This window comes from Xenopus tropicalis, chromosome 7 (genome assembly GCF_000004195.4).
Source record: "Xenopus tropicalis strain Nigerian chromosome 7, UCB_Xtro_10.0, whole genome shotgun sequence".
Lineage (NCBI taxonomy): Eukaryota > Metazoa > Chordata > Amphibia > Anura > Pipidae > Xenopus > Xenopus tropicalis.
In genome coordinates, this window is record NC_030683.2 from 85508067 (window position 1) to 85530095 (window position 22029).

At 38.3% G+C, this 22029-nt stretch overlaps 1 protein-coding gene and 1 long non-coding RNA gene across 4 annotated transcripts in view; one reads left to right on the top strand and one right to left on the bottom strand.

The window, feature by feature from the left end:
• Positions 1-1222: 1222 nt before the first annotated feature.
• Positions 1223-5815, bottom strand: LOC116412331. The gene is made up of 2 exons (XR_004223671.1): positions 5727-5815; positions 1223-1515 (listed from the first exon to the last, which is right to left on the bottom strand). It is a non-coding gene; the product is annotated as an uncharacterized LOC116412331 (long non-coding RNA).
• zbtb16 (zinc finger and BTB domain containing 16) overlaps positions 5749-22029 on the top strand; it is a 90318-nt gene continuing 74037 nt past the window's right edge. For 2 of the 3 annotated variants that reach the window (XM_004916095.4, XM_004916097.4), the window contains exons 1-2: positions 5749-5978; positions 13799-15099. In XM_004916095.4, coding sequence (XP_004916152.1) covers positions 13871-15099 — 1229 coding nt within the window. In that variant the 5' untranslated portion in view covers positions 5749-5978; positions 13799-13870. Of the gene's footprint in view, positions 5979-9226; positions 9295-13798; positions 15100-22029 lie in introns of all 3 variants that reach the window. The other variant, XM_004916096.4, reaches the window with a different exon arrangement.

A 22029-nucleotide genomic window follows, 5' to 3' on the forward strand; every position in this document is an offset into this window, starting at 1 on the left:
TCCTAGTACCTGTCTACCTAGGGAAGCAGCCGGAGAATGCTGGAAATCTAAGTTTCACCAAAGCTAAAAAAAATCACCTTAACGATTTTTGCATTATCACAAACTTTAGGGAAATCATAACTCTTGTAAGATGACTACCCATTAGTAGCAATGCTTTCTTACCATAATATTTGAATTATATATCATTATATATTAATCAAATTTCAAGGCATCTCACTAAAGCTACAGCATTGTAAATGTTTTTAAAAATAGGGAATGTGCAAAAAAAGTAAACCTGCCACCATTAGCTCTAAACATCAGTTCTTCAGATCTAGAAGCTGATCAGCATTTCAAATCATGTAGCAGATTTGCACATTATAAGAACGCTTGAAACGACCAGCGCTTGGAATTAGCTATAGAACAATAGCCAGCAGGGTAAACAAGTATTTCACAGTACTGGTTTGAAGCGTGAAATATTATTTTAATGAGACGGTGACACATTTGCAGGTGATTATCAATCTGGATTTGCAAATGAGACAAATAAAAGAAATGACTATTTTTAATGTCCTTTCCCAAATAAGCCCATAGGACAAACAGAGCTGCAGACATTGCTATATGGATTGTCGGTGGCCACAAATATTGTACATCCTAGGAAAGGAATAAACAGAACGTGAGTAACAGTGCAGTAAAGCAGTAATTTATTAATACTGCAGCGCTTTCCCTTAAACTCTTTCAAATCCAGACAATGGGCTGAATGTAATCTTACATCAAAGAAAACTAAAAGAAATCTATATTCCAAAATGTTGTACAGCATTAGATTTACTTTTTTTTATTGTACCTCATATTATTACCTCAGATTATAGGCAGTTGGGGGATGTTCTTTTTTCCCATAAAAACAATCAACGCACCAGAGGGCACCCCTTTAGATTAGAGGAACGGAGCTTCCATTTGAAGCAGCGTAGGTGGTTTTTCACGGTGAGGGCAGTGAGGCTGTGGAATGCCCTTCCTAGTGATGTGGTAATGGCAGATTCAGTTAATGCCTTTAAGAGGGGCCTGGATGAGTTCTTGAACAAGCAGAATATCCAAGGCTATTGTGATACTAATATCTACAGTTAGTATTAGTGGTTGTATATATAGTTTATGTATGAGTGTATAGATTGGTAGGTGTGGGTTAGGTGTGCTGGGTTTACTTGGATGGGTTGAACTTGATGGACACTGGTCTTTTTTCAACCCTATGTAACTATGTAACTATATGTACCATTGTTTTAGCAATGTGATAAGGCAACAAGTTCAAAATAAATAAAAAATAGTCCCACACAGTGTTAAAATGTATGCATTGTTTTAATATATTATTTTGGATTGCCCCTCACACAGGAAAGCATGGGAGTGGATACATGGATAAATGAGTACATTTGCAAGATACTCCAAACCAAAAATATGGAATGTTGCTTCCCACAATTCTAACTGGAAAAACTGGAATATTTTAGGCTTTGTCCCAAAATACCCCAGAAAGCCAAGTCATATCCTGAGCAAACCCTAAAAAAAAAAAAATTTCTGGTAAGCCTTGTTCCTTTCCAGGTCTGCAAATGGCAACTGTCCCTCTTATATCAGACCAAAGGTGAGGTATAGGAAAGGGCTGTTAACATAAATTAAGCCAGGTAAGGATCTGTTCAATCCTTCATGGTATATGACCAAATGAACAGATACTGTAGAAATGCAAAGAAGTGCAAGGTGACTTTTCCTTTCCTTCATTTTCCAACACTGTCAACTGATTTCCCTACTTACAGACCACGTTCACCTTTAGGACAGCGACACACGTGGAGATTAGTTGTTGCAGGCGGCTAATCTACCCGCAATGCCATCTCACCGGCTAGAATGTAAAGTGCCGGTGGGATTGCATACGCGGCGCCGCGATTTGCCGAAGCCGCCTTGAGAGGAAACTTAGGGTGACTTCGGCAAATTGCGGTCGATTTACATTCTAGCCAGTGGGATGGCATTGCGGGGAGATTAGTCGTTGCGCAACAGATCTTTGTTGTAGCGGGCGACTAATCTCCCCGTGTGTCACTACCCTTAAGGTGGCCATACACGTGGCGATCTGACGATGTTTCGTACGACCATCGGTCGCACGAAACATCGTAAGATCCGCCACACACCATTCAGGGCTGAATCGGCAGGTAAGGAGGTAGAAACAATAGGATTTCTACCTCCTTCTGCCGATTCAGCTCTGAAGGGAGAATTTTGGTCAGGCGCCTTCTATGGCGCCCGATCAAAATTTTCAAACTTGTCCGATCGGCGAGTCGTCCGATATTGGCAGCTTCCTGCGATATCGGTCGACTCGCCGACATGCCATACACGCACCGATTATCGTACGAAACGAGGTTTCGTACGATAATATCGGTGCGTGTATGGCCACCTTAAGGTTTGCTCTTATCCTTTACATGCATGAAAACAAACACTTAACAGGTTAAAGACCATCTCTACTCATTTTGAGTAAATTACATTTATGATTTAGGTGTCCCACCTATTTCACACTATCTATTCATGGGTCCAATCAACTCAGAAGCCACATGTACACAAAATATATCAGATAGCCAATATGTGGCACTCTATAACCGTTTCCATACAGCTCATATGAATCTGTACGTCTCATATGGATTTCTCCAATGGGTGTGACAGTCAGAAAGACTTTTCAAGCCAAAGTAAATATGAAGGGTATTGAACACAACTAGCTCAAGGTTTTCTATGCAATTCCGTGGGTTATGATATGCTGTTCCTCTTGACAAGTTGCATTAGAATTTAGTCTATAAAACAATATTATAAAACAGGGCAATTTTAGTGTGGAAATACACTTTTTACAAACTTAGAATCAGAACTGCTGCCATGGCAAGGTTAAAAAAAACCCCAAAAAACTAGAACCTAAAGGTCAGATGTGGGTTGATTAAAGGGGGAATGGAAGAATGAAAAAAAAAAAATGAGAACTGACATTGTTTTGATCTTTCTGAATTCCCCACTGACTTATGATTCATGGTCCACATGAGTTCATCTGGACAATAACATCTAGAATAACAAGACAAGTTATATGTGGGTGGGGGCTGCCAAGTACTCAGACCCCCAAATTTGCAAAATTCTTAACAATTCTTGTTGGTGGTTATTGTTTGCCATGACAGAATTGACACAATCTAGATCTCTAATAAAACATCCCACACATTCTGACTAAGAGTTCTGCTAACTATACAATGTATTTTTCATAGCAAACCTTCACTATTTCTATTCTACAAATTATATATATATATATATATATATATATGTGGGTGCAGGATAGACCTGTCAGTGGACACACAGTGGATTTTGGTGCATAAGTGCAAAAGCATGCATTTTTGCACCAAAATCTGCTGTGTGCCCTAACAGGATGATCCCAAGCATGTCAAAGGCAGCATATTTGGTTTTCTCTACTGGCGTAAATACAACCCAGGTGCAAATATATAAAAATCCACAATTCATAAGGTAACCAAATACACACTTATAAAAGTATCTAAATCTGCAACCCTCATCTAACAGTGAAACCTAACTCCTCATCCAGCTTAGATTTTAGTGTCACCTGAACCAAGTAAATTATACTTAACTGATCATTTCTTTAAACTTAGACATTTTTAACAAATGTTGCAGGGATTTATAAAAAGGACTGTTGCTCCACAGGAAATCTTTTTTTCAGTTTTAAGATAAAGAGTGTTTTTTTTTTATTAATATACAGAGTTTTAAAGAAGCATATATTTCCAGCAACACTGTGTAATTTTAAAATGTTGAATACATACTGTTCATATTAATTCCCTTGGTATTGTATTAGGTAATTATTACATGTTAAATATATTAACATTGATTCTGGTAAAATTAGTCTGTGATAAAGACAAAGGATAATATTCAACTAAAAAGCTTAACAGAAGTGTCAATATTTCTCCCAAGGGAAGAACATCTAATAGACTTCCAACTAACTGTCGGAGGATGATCGGGGTTTTAGTTCAATATCAGAAGGAGCTGCATTTAGCCTACTGCTTCTTTAAATTATTACATTTTACATTTAAAAGTGCTACAGCAAAAGCCACTGAAGTTCCCAAGAATCTCCAGACACTCAATGCATAACCAGCCTCCTAAAAGCATATCTAGTCTTTTGCTGTCTTGTTGACGAAGAAGTAAGTAATAGCATAAAGCCTAAGACTAAACCCACATAATATGAAAAGCCCAATTATTCTCTTAATAATCCCTGCTAGGATCTACAGAACTGAAATACAGTTGTGGACATCACAAGAATACAATAATAAAAATGTCATATATTGAACTAAATCCATGTAAGCCCAAAATACATCTCTTTATTCTGAACAAAAGGATGTTGGGTTTTAAAAAAAAAAAAAAAAAAAAAAAATACCACAGAACATCTTAATTGCAATAAAACACAAATCTAAACACACGTAGATACAAACAAGCAGTATGTAACGCAATCAATTATTTGATGCATTTAAAGGGGAACTCCGCGCCAAACACAAATTAAGCTTTTTGAAAAATAAACATAATTTCAAGCAACTTTGCAATATACATCAATTCAAAAATATGCATCTTTTGATGATTTTTAATGTAATAATATGGTTTGGAACAGGTACCTAAGCCTGGCCCCCTGTTCTCCTGCTGATCTGGCTGACTACTTTGAGATTAAAAATAAAAATTTAACAGTAGTCGACTGTCCTCAGCCTGAATCCTCCAAATCTCACAATTCCCTGCACACGTGATGTCAATAAGGAAAAGAACATCACAGTGCTTTGTGGGTAATGTAGTTCCTGCATTCTGTCTGTAAGCTGTGGAGAATTTTTTTTTTTTTTTTAACATGTGTTTTAGTCCCTCCTCCCCTGCAAATGATGCAGAAAGGGAAGAACTGTTTTGCAGCTTGATTTCAGCATATAAAAATGGTATTTATTCAGTGATATGTGGGGCTCTTTTAAAAATGTTGGTTCCAAAGCCAGAGTTCCCCTTTAAGTGCGTTCCAACCAGCATCTCAAACATGTAAGAAAAAAAAAAACCATGTGTAAGGGCCCTTAATATACACATTAATGCTATACTTGATCTCTCATTTGTCCTGCCTTACATGAACCTCATTTAAGGAGAAGGTGGGCACCAAGCCTCACTCACACCATTTGATCCCCTATATACAATGTAGGATCGAATGTGTCTCCTAGTATTCATGTCCCTGGGTCAACTGTACCTTCCTTTATAAGAATGAAAAAAATCACAAAACGAATTGTATAACGCCACTGTTCTTTTAAAGACCCTCATTAGCAATGGGCTTTAGATAAGACAGTTAAATATGGTAAAGGAACCAAGCAGCCACAGTGGAATGTCTAAAGGACACTTCTGAAAGCGCAGACAGAATACACCGGGTACAAGTAAGGGGACCTATGTGATTATAGTATTCCTTTAACAAGAGAACGCAGACTATTTATTACTGTATATAGAAGCACTCGCTGTTGTTACCCCTACAGACACATTAGCATTCACGGTTCAGTACTTAATGAATGGAAATGCTGCGAGGTCTCGGCTCATGACAAGGCTGCGCTGTTATTCTCTACCCACAGAATTCCATAAACTACCGCCTTGCCGAGAACTATTATGTCTAACCCACACTGAAACCCGCCGATTCCCTGCCGCTTGAATCTTCAGAGCACCTGATGCTCCCTTTCCAACCACTCTTGACTGACACCAACCTTCCATTCCTTCCTAGCCAGGAGTAAGCATGGCGGCCGGCCGCTCCAGCATGGGGAGAGAGAGTCACGTGGGCCAGGCGCCGGCCTGACGTCATCGTTGTGTTGATTTGCTAACCTTAAAGGAGAGAGGAGTTAGTGAGCATGAGAGCGGGCACTGCGAACTGTTTGGATTAGGCTGCTGCTTTAAACAGCGCATCTCTACTCACATACATGCCTGCAGAGAGAGCTAGCAAAGGAAGAAGCCCATCTGAGGTGAGTGCAGCTAGTGAGCCTTTTATTCCTACAAAGTGAGCTACTCCCTAAACTTATCATAAGGGCATTTCTTATTGATAGCGGCTACAAGAGGCTGTGATTGGATTGAGTGGCTGAGTACAGTAATACAATACGCTGGGTTATAGTGTTCTGATACAAGCATGCTCAACCTGAGACCTTGCTGCGTTATAGTTCTCACTGTACCTCGGCAGCCTCCGCTTGTCTGGACATTGTGGGAAAGGTAACCCTAGCCGAGGGTGGGTAGGTCACGTCTGTGTCTATAGCCATGCTTGCACTTACACTGAGGGGAGCTTGCATTGCTCAGGCTCCGGAAAGTCGGAGTTGCGCTGGGTACATGCATACTTCATGACGTTTGTCTGTTTCCCCTTTACACTGACAATGCAAGCATATTATTGTCCTGTACGGGTTTAGTTGTGCACGTTAAGTGCTCTCCCTCCATCACTTTTTATAGTGATCCCAAGTCAACTTCAGCTGCTGCTGTGTGAGATCCGTGCGCTCTGCATGGCACAAAGCGCTGGAAAAGTTCATCAGAAATCCCGAATTAGCTGCTTATTGGCAGGATAGCGCTAATTGTGTATGCGCCGCCACACTCCCGGCACACAGGAGCCCCGTTATTATCCTTATGATCACTATTATTAGGTGAGGATAGAGAGCCGGTGAGGTGCACACTTACTGAGTACTGACAGAGCTATGGCTTGCGAATACTGATTTGAGGGATGCTCTATTGTGCACTGCAGGAAAGGCTGCGATACAGTTCATCATCTTGGATTAGAATTCGTACAGATCCACATCTGGTACTAATACAGATCGCTTTTCTACAAGGCACAATAGGGCATCCCTTAGCCCCAGCGCTGTCCTGCCATCCTAGGCGCAGGCTGTCCCAGTGGGTGCACATTGATTATTGTTAGTGTTATCATAATGTCGCACACTGATTCTGAGAGCCCCGCTGCCCTACCATTGAGCAACTCACGCACATTGGGATTAACTTTAAGCGCTTTGTGCAATGCAGGGGGCATGGCGCTATTTCGCTGTAAGGTGCAGACTCCTCCGTGCGCTGCAGGGAGACAATATCATTTCTTAGAATAAATTCCGTGCGCTGCAGGGAGACAGTGAGATTTCGCTTTCCTGCTGCTGCTCTGAGACGGGCATGGTGTTTGCACTTGTTTGTGTCTGCTGGTCCAGGTTTTCTTTCGGGAGATGGGATTCTATAGAGAAACTGTGATTTATTGCGTTTTATATAGATAAACAATAGAAAATTGCGTTTGATCACCCTTGGATTGTGACATCAATATCTTGCCATTCCCACTGTCTCTTTGCATTTCATCTGTTGAATGAAAACCCGAGCTTTTCCCTCCGCTCCCCTTTTCTCGTGGAATATTTTTATTTTTGTGCATTTTTAGTATTATTCCTGTAGATTTCATTCATATGTGTGCTTTCCATTGCTTCCCTCTCTCCCCATAAAACATCATGTTCTCAATTCTATCCAGAATTTTGTTATGAAACTGCCCCGCCCCTGTATCCCTGCTGTATCTGTCTGTACAGTGCGATCTATCTGGATCGGTCTGGCCGCTAATTCCATTCTATACGAATCTTTGAGCTGGATACCGGGCTCCGTGCGCTAAAAGCCCCGCGTCAGTATTTGGTGCTCTCTACATTTCTGTCACTGTATATTGGAGGTGGGGTACGGCAGAGAGGACAATTGCAGGATATTGTCAGTATACATTTCACTGATTTTAGCCTGCAACCTTCTAGCTGTTGCTCTACTACAACTCGTAGCATCACCAGTAGGAGGGTGCTGGGAGTTGTTGTTTCACAGCAGCTGAAGGGGCTGCAGGTTGGATAACCCTGATTTGTTGGCCCTTCACCTCAGGTTGCCCTAACTGAGCTGCTCTTATTATTAAGTGACATCTTGTCACATTGCCTCATATTTTACTTATTTTGAACCCCCCCACCATTAAAACGTCTTTCCTCCAAACAAGGGTTAATATCCGTGTGATCTAATCTTCATGTTATTTATGCTATCATGGGTTTTTATGCAACATGTATGATTTCCAAAAACTTGATGTGCCAGGGGTTTAAATAGGCTAAATCTTGGCAATACACAACTGATAAAGAACTTTTAATAGTTCACTAATTAACCCTTCCAGCTCATCAAAAGCAGCTTTGTTCTGTCACAGGGTGTCTTTCCGACCCCCCCACCCTTCCTCCCATCCCCTGTCCAAAGAAAAACAAACAGGAGACTCACAACTGAAACCAATAGATCTGTTTGTCCTTGTTGCAAACCTCCAGGCTGGTGTCCTTGTTTGTAACAAACCTTCTCCTGTATGGGCATTTGCATGGGCATCGTCATGGGCAGAGCTCGCTTTGCTTTATTCTTTATACAGTACATAAACCATAACTTGCTGCCTCAATTGCTTTTTTTGCTTGTTCTTGAAAATTTGCGTGTTTTTTAACAGAGACTTAGCAGTTTCTTCTGTAAAACGCTTACGCACCCATAAAAGTCTGCAGAAATAGAATTCTTTTATGGATAGAGGTAAACTGTAGCCCATATTTTATCACTTCATAAATTATGTGTAACACTGCTTCCCAATCCCACCCATCTCCCCCCCCCCTTTTTTTTGTCTTTAGCTGTTATTGTAGACAGCTCCCTTTTACAATCAGTGATCAATTAGTGTGTATTATCTTATGCCCTGATTGATAAGCCACACAGGTGTTTGCTTTTAGCCCTCTGTCAAGGTATTTTAAAGTGGTAGAGGAAATATTTGCCTTTTTCCGGGTGACATCACAGTTAAGAGCTGAGGTTTATGGGTCTTTGTGTGGCTCTGCATTTATCCCGGTGACCCTCACACTGTATAACTGCCTGCTACTTCCCAACAGACAAAAACATTCCTGCTATTTGCACACACAATAGTACTAGCCACTATTGTGGGATCTGTTTTCTTAGCTCTCTTACCCTGATTTATTATTTGTTGTGTCCAGTATTAATGTGTTTTATTTTATTCTGGTGATATGAAAGCCTGTTATAACACTCTTCACTTTTAAAAAAGGTTTTTGACTTTGAATGTTAACTGCTGGGAACATTTCAATTACAAGGTGGAAATATGTTTTAATGTTGCCTAGATAATGTGGCAGTTCTCATTCTTGCTAATTTAACTTAAATAGTTACTCATGAAGCCAGTTATCTGAACTACAGATGATTTCCCCTACTTTTTATAATACTCTTACAGATCTCTTGATGCCATGCTACTATGTGATACTTGTTGGGGGATATGAAGAAGACCTACATGCTTTTCTGGTATGCTTTAGTTTGTTCATGCGGCTAATTGTAATGAAAAGGTTTAAGGGTGCTTGGCTTTGATACTTCACAGAGCTAGATACCGTAATACATAGCTAGAGAAGTCCACTGGGGGGAATTATTTCTGTACTTAGGCAAGGTGTAACAAATGTGTATGAAACCCAATCATAACATTCCATTTAACATTTAAAATAACATTTGAAATTATTTTTTTTTTTATTTGGCCAGTATATAATTGAAGAAAAATGTGTTCTTTACCTCTTAATTCCTGGTGGGTCACATGCTGTAGAATTTTTTTTGGCTTTGCTACAAGTGTATTAATTTATTCTTTTAAATAGTGTGGACTTTATAATGTTTGTTGATCTTAGTGTTCAGCTTCCACAGAGGTTGGGGTTTGTCTTTCTTTTTCTTTTTTTTTTTTTTTTTTTATAAGAGTTTCTAAATTAAATGAGTTTTATTTCCAGTTTTGCTGAATCGCATGTTGCTTGTGCGCAGTGTAGTTTGAGTTTCAGTGCATCTGGGAGCTATTAGTTTTTTCCCTAGTAAGTGTTAAGTGGGCAATATATGAAGGGGTATTCACTAAACTGTTTGTTGTTGCACATTGACGTTAATGTACCTTTAAATTCATATTCATAGGTAAAAAGTGCTAATGGCAAATTAATGCACAAAACAAAAAATAAAAACATTGGTTTGCATTTGTAATCTCTAAAGTTGTTTAATGGATTTCTAGTAGTTTTCCTCGCAAGATAAGTTGTTCCCCAGTGACAAAAAACATGCGGCAAGTTCATTTAGACTTTTTTTTCTATTAGAAATGAAAATATACTTTTATAATTGTCTTTATTCTTTTCACCTAAACTTTATCTTAGTGACTTCATAACAGAAGTACCTGCATCCAGCATAGAAGCTTTTAAGCTTGTTGAAAGAGCAAGCATATGGATGGGGTGATCCCTTAAATCACAGGTTGGAACCTGTTACCCTCCAAAAGAGCTGGACTACAATGTCTAGTTTCCATTTACTCCTTTAAGCTGTTTGGGGGTGCTGGAAATTGTAGTTAATTAACATCTGAAAAACATCTTGCCTGAAACTTCCAAGCATTCTCAGCTAGATTATATCAAAGAGTTGCAGTTTTATCATGCAGCGGGAAGTTTGCAGAACTGACTCCTATAATGTGAATCAAATACACGTCTGACATTTTGATCTTTTTCTTCTAAATTAGTGCAAGGTTGGCTTTTACGCTTTTGCTGTTAGGGGCTTCTGGGAGTTGTAGTTGACAACATTTAGAAGGCCACGGGTTTGACGTCTCTAATTTTAGTGCATTGCTTTCCTCATATTTAATGAGCTGCAAATTAGGGGTCATTCCAGACTTCATATTGACAGGCTGAGCAAATCAATTGGTTTATACACTAGTGTCATACAAACATTTCATTGGAGAGGCTTTCATCATCTGCAGATGTAATAAAGCTGTCTTCAAGCTTGGATGTTTCCTTTGTTACAAGTTAAAACAAACCTATATTTATATGTCACAGATCTATAAGTATGTTTTAAACAGAATATGAATACTCAGTCTACTTTTTGAGTTTTAATACTTATACGTAATGCTAAGAAGCTCCTAGGGGTGCGATGAAGAAAAGAGAACAGAAGCTATTGTAAGCTCTCATCCCTCCCAGGGGTCTTTTTAGTGAGTTTCAGAGCAATAAGCGAGAATCACTATTCCAGTTAGGTAGGGGTTAAACATTAATCAGATTGGTAGGGAAACATGGCATCTACAGCTGAAATTCCAACTGCATTTGTTTTGGTGGAGAAAAAGTACAGCATTTCAATTACATCGTCATCAAGTGTGAAAATCTGGAATACTATTCCCCAACTTCTGAAGGTGGCTTTCACACTGCTGAGTGTGTTGTTTGCTGTACTTTAAGAGGCTATAAAAGTCACTGTCTTAAGAAAAACATGGCGTAAAATTACAAATACACCTTTGCTATTTCTTTGTATGTGTGCAAATGTCATCCTTGGCTTTGTCCACCTAGTCAGTGACCTTGGATGGCATGTAGGTCTAGAACTCTTTGCACGCCTCAGAATTACATTTTGTTTGCTACATTTCAGGAAATGATGTGAGAAGCAGGATATGACACTGCTAATAGTCACACACATATCTTGGCATGGGTTAGCAATGGTGTACATCCAAATGGCCTGTGCTATGATGATATAGACAACCTTTGTTCAGTTTCAAATTGACCCTATGTGTATGATTGTTATTGGGGCCTTATAGTAAAATCTTCACTGGGGCAGGGACTGACGTGAGCCATATATAATGTCTGTAAAGGGGCATGAAATATGTCAGTATATAGTATAAATATGTCAATATATAGGCTAATAGTAAGAAGTCATTCCATTTAAAGGGATGATCTGGTCAGCCTAGCATGAGGGCAATGAACTTGTATGAACAAACTTCACTGAAAGAAATTGTTTCAAATGCAGCCACCTGAAGATTTACTAGGCATGGAAAAGTCTAAGACCCTAACCACTGATCCCTCCTTTTTTTTTTTTTTTTTTTTTTTTTAAAAGCGCTGCCTTTTCAGCTGTATGCATCCCACAGCATTGCCTATACCCCTTGGTCCGTATGTTGGTCTTGGTCCCTATGGGTACAGAACTGCAGGGAAGCGTGAGATCAGTTAACAAATGCGTTGTCATGCAGTGGAACACATTGAGCTACACTGAAAGGCAAACGCATTTAAACACACTCATGGGTACAGAGCCTTGGGGAAAGTGTGTCCTAATTTAACAACTAGATATTTTGAACAAATAACTATTTTTTCTGTGTTTTTGTCCATTGAAAAAGAGGAATCAGAGAATTCTGGAAAGTTAAAAGTCACAAACAAAACGTACTAACGTTCTGCCAGACGTGTTTTTCTCAGGAGCAGGAATGTCATCAGGTGACATGACCTAGGTTGGAAAAATAAGGAAATAAAGCCCCTTCTGCAAGTTTAATTTGCAAAGTGGAAACAAATTTGTTTTTTTTATGTTTACATTTTCATTATCTAGTTCTATAGCTGGTTAAGGCGCGTTGTCTGTTAAAAAGTGTTACTGTATAAACCAAAGTGAATATACATATATAGTCTCCATAAGCTGTCATTCAAAACATTGCTTATTACATGGGGTTCAATATAAAATTCCCTTCTGACAGCAGTGCACTATAATATAAATTTAAACTGAGCGTGAAAGTTGGCAAGAGTGCTATGTACCTCACTTTCTGTGAGCAAACTTCCTGATACAGCGTGTTCCAGGAAACTGCTTTTTGCATCCCCTACTTTTGCCCTAAATAACAGTACTGTTTAGAAATTGTTTAGAAACTTCCAGTCAATCAGATAGCTACTCATTGTAGAAGTGAAATATGCATGCAATTTTGCTTTTGAGTAATTTTCTGATTTTCTCTTTGAGCATCATATTCACCTGTTTGTCTTGCTCTTTTTTTTTTTTTCCCTTTTGGCAGATTTGTTTATAGCTAAGCTTACACGCTGGCTTTCACAAAATGTTGCATGCGTGTAAATGGGTGTGTGATGTAATGAGGACATGTCTTGATTTAACATGCAAAGTTTTTCCATTGTATCTAGAAATAATGACCGGCTTATGGAAAACTGTGTGGTACTTGTGAAAAAAAAAAAAATGCAATTTCGGTTCATTTCAATGGCTAGGATCTTTTGGCCCAGTTCTGTTATGTTGCCTATGTTGCTTTAGGCTTGTGGCTGTGCATTTTTGTTTTTCACTTTCTGTCCGATTTCCCCGCAAGATGAGGCATGAGACTTACCACTCCATTATTAGTCATCCATATGATTTATCTCTTAAACATTCTTTCATTCTTACTTTGGATTACTAATTATGGATTGATAAGCCTTATTGAAGATCTTGAAGTCTTAACTAATGGGCTTTAAAATGATTCAATATGGAAAAAATTGCACACCTATGTTTTGCATAGGAATTTATTTTCTGCATGGTTTATATGAAAATGCCGTACAATGTTCACATGCAGTTTTGTTACAGTTGTGCCAATATCCCCTTTATTATCTCCTAAGCAGGCTTATGACATGACCTCACGTGCTTGGCACATGACCTAGAGTTAGCAAGGTTTGAGTTTTTGCATCTGTTGGGTGTGCTGTTCAGTGGATAAAATAAATAAAAGTTCATACAAAAATTTTGTAAAGAATACCACATGCTGCAAACAAATAATGTCAAATAAAGTGGGTTTAAAATATCAGACATCAGCCCTTAGAGCACAATTGATTTTCTTGTTTTGTCTTTTAAAATGGAAATATAAAAATGTCTTAAGTCGACCACATATGGTCTGACCTTTTGGGCTTTTAAGAAATGTGAAAAAGTGTGTGATGTTTACTGTGTTTTTTTTTTTAATTTCTTAAGTTGTTGATGTTATTGCATGCCTAATTTTAGATCTGTAATCAGTTACTGATCTCTACCTGCTTTAAATTGTGTTAATGTTTATATTTATCTACAGGTCAGCTGGTTCCCAGGATTGGCCCATCATAAGAAGAAACAATCAGCCTAATGACTAGACTTCAGGTGCATAATGGATTTTACTAATATGGGTATGATACAGTTGCAGAACCCCAACCACCCTACAGGTCTTCTGCTGAAAGCCAACCAGATGAGGCTGGCAGGGACCCTGTGTGATGTGGTGATAATGGTGGACACTCAAGAATTTCATGCTCATAGGACAGTATTGGCTTGTACAAGCAAGATGTTTGAGATCCTCTTTCACCGAAGCAGTCAACAGTACACATTAGACTTTTTGTCACCAAAGACTTTTCAGCAAATTTTAGAATATGCTTACACCGCTACACTGCAGGCTAAAGTAGAAGATTTAGATGACCTCCTGTATGCTGCAGAAATCTTAGAAATAGAGTATTTGGAGGAGCAGTGCTTAAAGATCTTAGAAACCATTCAAGCTTCTGAAGAGAATGATGGTGAACTCTGCACAGGAGAGAGGGCTGCGGAAGAAGAGGATGAAAGAAAAGCAAGGTTTATCAAAAACATGTTAAACACAAAGCATTCCAGTGAAGAAAGTAGTTATACTAGCATGAGAAACCAGAACCTAGTGGATCAGAGTCCATCAGTGTCCACATCTTATGGACTTTCGGGCATGAGCCCAACCAAGACTGCTGTAGATAGTTTAATGACCATTGGCCAGTCTTTACTTCAAGGAGCACTGCAACAAAATGCACTAGATTTGCACTCCACAAATAGGCTTCAGAGCCTCTCAGAGATGAAAACAGAAGTCATGCAAGTTGAAGAGGCCTCCAACCAAGAAAGCCCAACAGCAGAGTCCAGTGCCTCTGGTGGGGATAAATCTGACGACAAGAGCAAGGACAGTCCAGGAACTCCAACCCGCAGTAGTGTAATCACAAGTGCACGAGACCTCAGTTTTAGCCGTGATGAGAATACACCCGATCAGTCTGTGGAGTTGGGTCAAGGTTTTCATATTGGTCAAGAGCTTGCAGTATCCCAAGCAGAGAAACATCTCAGTGTCTATTCTGTACTCCCTAACCACAAAGGTGAACCAATGATCAGTGTGCCAACTTCAATGACAACTGCTCTTCATATGCAGCCAACTCTGGCTGTTTCCATGGACTTTAGTGCATATGGAGGACTTCTCCCACAAGGTTTTATCCAGAGAGAGTTGTTCAACAAGCTTGGAGAACTTGCAGCTGGTATGAAGAATGAAGGCAACAACCTTAGTGAGCGTTGTAGTGTATGTGGAGCAAATCTTCCTGATAATGACTCAGTGGAACATCACAGGTAAATCATTGTCGTCCCCATTTCCTTTATCCTCTCTCCCCCCCAGAAGTGGAAGTTTGTACAGGTATGGGATCCCTTATCCGGAAACCCGTTATCCAGAAAGCTCCGAATTACGGAAAGCCAGTCTCCCATAGACTCCATTTTAATCAAATAATTCAGAATTTTAAAACTGATTTCCTTTTTCTCTGTAGTAATAAGACAGTACCTTGTAATTGATCCCAATTTAGATAATAAATAATCCTTATTGGATGCAAAACAATCCTTTTGGGTTTAATTAATGTTTTATCGATTTTTTTAGTAGACTTAAGGTATGGAGATCCAAATTATGGAAAGACCCCTTATCCGGAATACCCTTGGTCCCGAGCTTTCTGGATAACGGGTCCTATACCTGTATTTGCTGAGTACATAGTCAGATATTAAAGTTGATGAAACCTAAAAACAACATTTTGCCTAATGGAAGAAAAGGTAAGGAGCTTTCTAATATATTACATTTTTTTCATCGGTTTATTAAAAAATGGAACTGCATCTGAAATTGGAGATATTTGTCTGTTTCTTTGACACATCTCATTTTGACTATTGATACAATGTACAGACAGTTCCTTGCAATCTTCTTTACAAATTAGCTGACTTCGGCTCCATTGTTAAATAGTAAGAGCTGCCACCAGAATAGCAAGGGACAGATAGATATAACAATTACATTTACAGTTAACTTTAAAAGCACTGATATTTTCAGTTAATGCAAGTTGGAAAGGTGCTTACAATGCATTTAAACAACATTTTATGTTTGGGTTTACTCTTTTAAGGTGACCATACACTGTCCAATACTTTTCAATAAAGTTGAACAGCTTGTCGTCACATATTGTTTTCTGTCACAAATGAACATATCCCTTTCATATTATTTGTGATATTTTACATTGGAATTTTGTATTGCTGCTACCTGCTTGTGATCTCTTCTACATTAACATCATTGTGGGTCACCCTGACTGGGCAACTTGTGGCACAAATTTGTCAGTGATAAACATTCATGGCCAATATCTAGAGTGGTACTACAAGTAGCAGCTATCAAAATAAATAAGCTGTTCCACCAAAACTAATTAGAGGGCTGGGATCTGTTAAGCTGGCCATACATGCACCGATAATATTGTACGAAAACTTGTTTCGTACGATATTTGGTGCGTGTATGGCAAGTCGGCGAGTCGACCGATATCGCAAGAAGCTGCTGATATCGGTCGACTCGCCAATTGGGCCAGTTAAAAGATTTTGACCGGGCGCCATAGAAAGCGCCTGACCAAAATCTGCCTTCAGCACTGAATCAGCAGAAGGAGGTAGAAATCCTTTTGTTTCTACCTCCTTATCTGCCGTTTCAGCCCTGAACGGTTTGTGGCAGATTGTACGATCTTTTGTGCGACCGATGGTCGCACGAAAGATCGCAAATCGCCACGTGTGTGGCCACCTTTAGTTGGCAGGTACAAGGAAAAAGGGAATTATAAAGAAGAAGGAAATGATTAAATTTAATTGTTTTTTTACATAAAATGGACAATGGGTTTCTGAATAAAGATCCTTAAAAGGTTACCATATTTATACAAGATAACTGTAATATGGTAACCTGTAAGAAAAAATATAGTGTATAGAATATATTATAATAATTTTTTTAAGGCATATCAACTTTGTTGGCTTATATTCAAATGCTGAGGTTTCCATCCATTTGTTCTTTGTAATAATGAAAATGGGTGAATTGAAATTCTTTGTTTTAAAAATAGTTTACAACTCCTTCTCCCACAAGTGTGGGATGTATGTATAATTAAAAGGTTGGTTAGGACATTTCTTTCCTGTACAGTACAAGACATTTGCATGAACATGTGTACAGTTCTAGCTATTGTGAAATGAGACCTATTAAAAGAAGGACACGATGTTCTTGCTTACTCACTTCAGCAGTGTGAAGGTAGCAGCAATGTATGACTGTAATGAGATGAGGTTAGGTGTGCCTTGAAAGAACACACACATTTAGGCGTGGTGTGTGCTTCTTTGAAACATTATTCCCCACCTGTTTTATAACCTTCCCAAAAAGTACATTATGTTAAACTGACTGCCCGGTTATTAACTGTACCCAAGACAAAGATACAAGTTGTACTGTACATACAAATGAGTTACTCTGTTGAAACGTGAAAAAAAAAATGATCCCACCCCTCCTTTTACACAACCTTTATTAGCAGCCTCTGATTAAGAAACAGATGGAAAAAACCCTCATACACAATGTATTATGTATTAGAGAGACACCGTCTGTTCTGCTTGCATTACGGTATCTTAAAGGCTTTGGGGCCATTTACTAATGCTCAGATTTTTTTTCTGATTCAGATTTTTTTAGCTCTAAAAGTAGCAGGAAAAAAAGTTGCCATTTTACTGTGCGGCAAAACATGTCAAGATAATGTAGAAGTCAGTGCACATGTCCCTTCCCCTTCCTTCTCTGGAAGATCCTTCTTTTGGTTCGAAGCTTAACCTGGCATTCCTCTGTCCTGTGTAACTGGGCAATGTAAAGGGATTTTGTATTCTTATGGCAGCAAGGAATTTGTAAATGTCTTCAGCCACCTACCATGCCACTGGTCACTTAGCTTTCAACTCAAGCACAACGCTACATAACTGAATTGCCCCTCTTTACTAGGGCTGCCTCTGTGGCTGTACTTGTGCAGGAAGCCTTACAAAGAAAATATACTTGCCACCTTTTTTTTTTTTTTTTTTTTTTTTTTTTTTTTTTTTTTTTTTTACATCCTGTTTTCAAGAATGAGGTGGTAAACTGCTACCTGTATCTTTTCTACATGATATCATACTAAGAACTTTCTGTAAAATAGTTACTTTAATAGTACTTCCTTTTCCCCTGAGATTTCCCTTACTGCAGGGGTGAGCAACGGTTAGGTTATAATCCACCATTAGATTTTGCGTTCTCTTGTTTGAACTACCCATTGTTCTGATTTTTATTAGAATGTTTTAAAAATTGCTGACTATCATTTAAAAAAATGTTTTTAAACGGTGAAGCCTGGCTATGTGTAATGAATTTTCTCTCTTTTTTTACACAGCATAATAAATATGTCCCTGTGTTGGCTTGGGCACTTTTTGTTTATCCACCAGTCCAGTGTTTTTTAAAGGAGAATGAAAGTCAAAATTTAAAAAGCATACTGCCCAATAGTCCTCCTATTGTTTAGTAAAAACGCCACACTTACTTCACATTTTCTATCTGTTTTCTTGAACAGGCAGCCATCTTTAAAAAGGTATTCTCCCTTCCTTTCCCTCCTTGCTTCATACTGCACATGTGTTTCATTCCCTCCCCCCCCCTCTGGCAGATCCGCTTCTGATTGGCTGGTGGGCATGTGTAGTTCAGAACAGGAGACAGGATCAAGTTACACACATGCTCAGTGAATAGGAAGGCTGCTGCTGGCAGCCTACAGGAAGGGGAGAGAGATTTCAGTGATGTCACCGTAGTCTTCACAATGCTGTAGGCTGCCAGCACCATATCTCAGAGAGGCAAGCAGGGATCTGGGAATTTAGATATGCAGTAAGTACTTAAAAAGAATTAGACTTTAGACTTACTTTTAATTTATATTAACCTTTCCTTGTCCTTTAAGGATAATAAAGGCTCTTGTGTGCAATTTAAGATAATACAGGGTGCAGTGGAGCATCTTAGAAAAAGTCTAGTGTTGGCTGCATCTGTAAATACAATGGAATGGATTGTGGATGCAGGTAAGAACGGTTTTTTGATGTTTGCCATGCTTTGGGATAAAGGATATGTATATGGGCAATAGGCATTGGCCTCTCTTCTGAACTACTGGCATTACCTCAGTCATATAAATAATAATAAAAAAAATATATATAACTTACATTTACCATTTGGTGGCCTGCTCTGCAGACAGCACAGCATGAGAAACATTTCTAGAAACATATGGAAAGGGAATGGATGTAATCGCCTTACAGCAAAAAGTCTGATGTATGCAGTGTACCAGCAGTGGATTTGGGCAGCAGACAAGGATAACCAGCAGTAGAGTTGGACAACAGATAAGGATAGGACACAAGAGTAGCATGGGACAGTGAGCAAAATGCATAGTTTATAGGAAGGGTCAGTTAGTAGTAGTAAGGTGTGTGTGTGTTTAATAATCAAAGCGTGAGCAAGCTGTATTTGTTTATATATCTGATGCTTTGAGGTACAATGACAAGCACAGCATATTGACTAAAAGGAAAGTATGTAAAGTAAATATAAGTATATATAGAACTTTGGTGAGTTTTTATGTATTAAGCTGTAAACTCACATTTTGATAAATCTGCCCCTTACATCTCTGAAGTTAAAAATAGCTATTTTCTATAAAAGGTTATACTTTAAGGAAAGACTAGAATTTCCCTCTGCAGGTTTAATAGAAGCCCTTACGATTTCACATAACTGGTTTGTATTACTCATGCTACTGTGTTTCAGTGTGCTTAGATGTGGAATTTATTGCACATGTTGCCATACAGTAGCCTACAGTATATCTTTACTGTGAGTCATTTTTTTTTTCTAACTGTACTCATATCTGGGACATTTACACAACTGCAAGAACTGAAAGCCCATGGTGGGTGCAGGTGATGGGTCTAACCATGGGGCAGAGGAACTCAATTGTCAGTTGAATGTGTAAACATTATTTTATGTATCTATGGGTGCTGAATATCTTTTATGCCCGGAATTCTCCAGATCCAGCATTAAAAGTATGGTTCACCTTTTAAATAAACTTTTAGTATGATAGACAATGATAGTCTGAGACAATTTCAATAATATTCTGAGACAATTTGCAACTGGTTTTATATTTTTTTTATTTGTGGTTTTTTGTTACACAGCTTTTTGTTCAGTAGCTCTTCAGTCTATAATTTCAACAGCTATCAGGTTGTTAGGGTCTTGCTTAACTTAGCTACCAAGCCGTGGTTTGAATGAGAGACTTGAATATAAAAAGGAGGGGGTCTAAATAGAAAGAAAATGAATAAAATAAAATATTAGTAATAATTTTGTAAGCTCACAGAACAATAGATGCAGTGACCACCATTTGAAAGCTTAAATGATGTAGGAGATAAAGGCAAATAAGTTAAAAAAAACAAAACAAAAACAAACTATAAAAAATGATGACCAACTGCAAATTGAACTAACTGCAAGGTGAACCACTTCTTTAAGTTCTTTATTTGGCTGAATCTTTTTTTATTGATTTTATTTATTTTTTTTTTTGCGGCATCCATGCATGACTAAAATCCCTAACAAGGAGATATACCTAATTGGCACCCTTATCTTGCTAATTATTTGTTAATGCCACAAATATTCAGCAGTTATTCTTGTAATTTATTATTTTTTTTTTTTACAAATGAATTATCAGTTGATCCCAAGACATATATAGAACTGGAATTGTACCACCCTAGTGTGCTTAGAAGACAAGTGCAAGAACATGTATGGAATTATTGACAGCAATTGTAGCTACAAAATAAACAGGGTGGGTAGGACTTTTGTCCTGTGCTCTAACACTAACATTGGAGTTGATGGCAGAGAGAAGTAATGTCACTTTTCTCAAATCCGTCCTCTTATAACGGTGGTTCACATTGAGACAAGCAACTTTTTTCATTTGTAGGTATCTTACTGTTTCCGACACTACAAGCATATTGTTAAAAATAATAAGATAAGAGAGGAAGTAAATTAACCTCTTAGGTCTTGGGTGTCAAGCAGCAGATCTGTCGGAGTTATTCATATGAGTTGTGTTAGGATGGATCTAGTACATTAATAAAAGCCAACTGCCCATTAAGATACTTGTAGGCATTGAAATGTTTTTTTTAGTTGTAGATACACAAAAGCACTTTGTTCTGTTTACTAAATCACATTGATCACAGTTTTTGCATTTAAATGTATGTTATATATAGAATACAACCTGGAAAAAGAATAATGGTAAGAATACATCTTAATATATCCTTTTAATAATAACACGTATACAATAGTACGTAAAATATTTTTGTACATTTCTTGTTGGTGCTGCACTTCATCAAATATGCAAATAATTAACTCTAAAGATTTTTTCTTCATAATTCTAATTTACTCATTTAAAATGACTATTCAGAATTTTAGTGGGAACCTGAGTGGCTTAAATCAGTGTAGTAGGTACATGTTGCAAAATGGTGTTTTGCAAAGGGTGTAAAACTCATTAAACTTTTAAATATCGTGCTTTTGTATACAGTATGCCAAGTTATTTCTCAATTGCCCTTTTCCTAATTTGCACACTTGTGTCTTGGGTTTTGTAGCTCCAAATTGAACGTAGGATTCTTTGATCTGCTTTATGTTGGCATTTTGTGGTCTTGAAAATATGTGAGGTTTAATGGCCAATTGACTTGCTGCTGGGTTATTTTTGCCCTCTACATACTCTACGGCATGTTCCGAAGGTTGAGTTTAATTGTCATATTTATTGTTATGGGCCAGTGACTACTTAAATACCATATGGATAGCCTTAAATAGCCTATATCACAGAAACACCTGTAGTGAGTGTGATGGGTAAATACTCAAGCTAATCATACATTGCAATTAAAATCACCCTGGCTAAATCTGGCAGCACTGCCCTGACAAATGATCTAACATATCCTTGCACTGTTACACCATAATGCCACCAACCTTTTGCTACAAATTTCTGGTATGACTAGTCTGCCCATAAGAAAGGCTGCCTAGTGGAGGTGCACTGATCAGAGTTTAGAAGAGATTACACTCAATCTCACTCCTTGTAGATTGTAAGATCTTTTGGGCAGGGCCCTCTTCACCTCTTGTATTGGTTATTGATTGCTTTATATGTTACTCTGTATGTCCAATGTATGAAACCCACTTATTGTACAGCGCTGTGGAATATGTTGGCGCTTTATAAATAAATGTTAATAATAATAATAATGTTAATAATC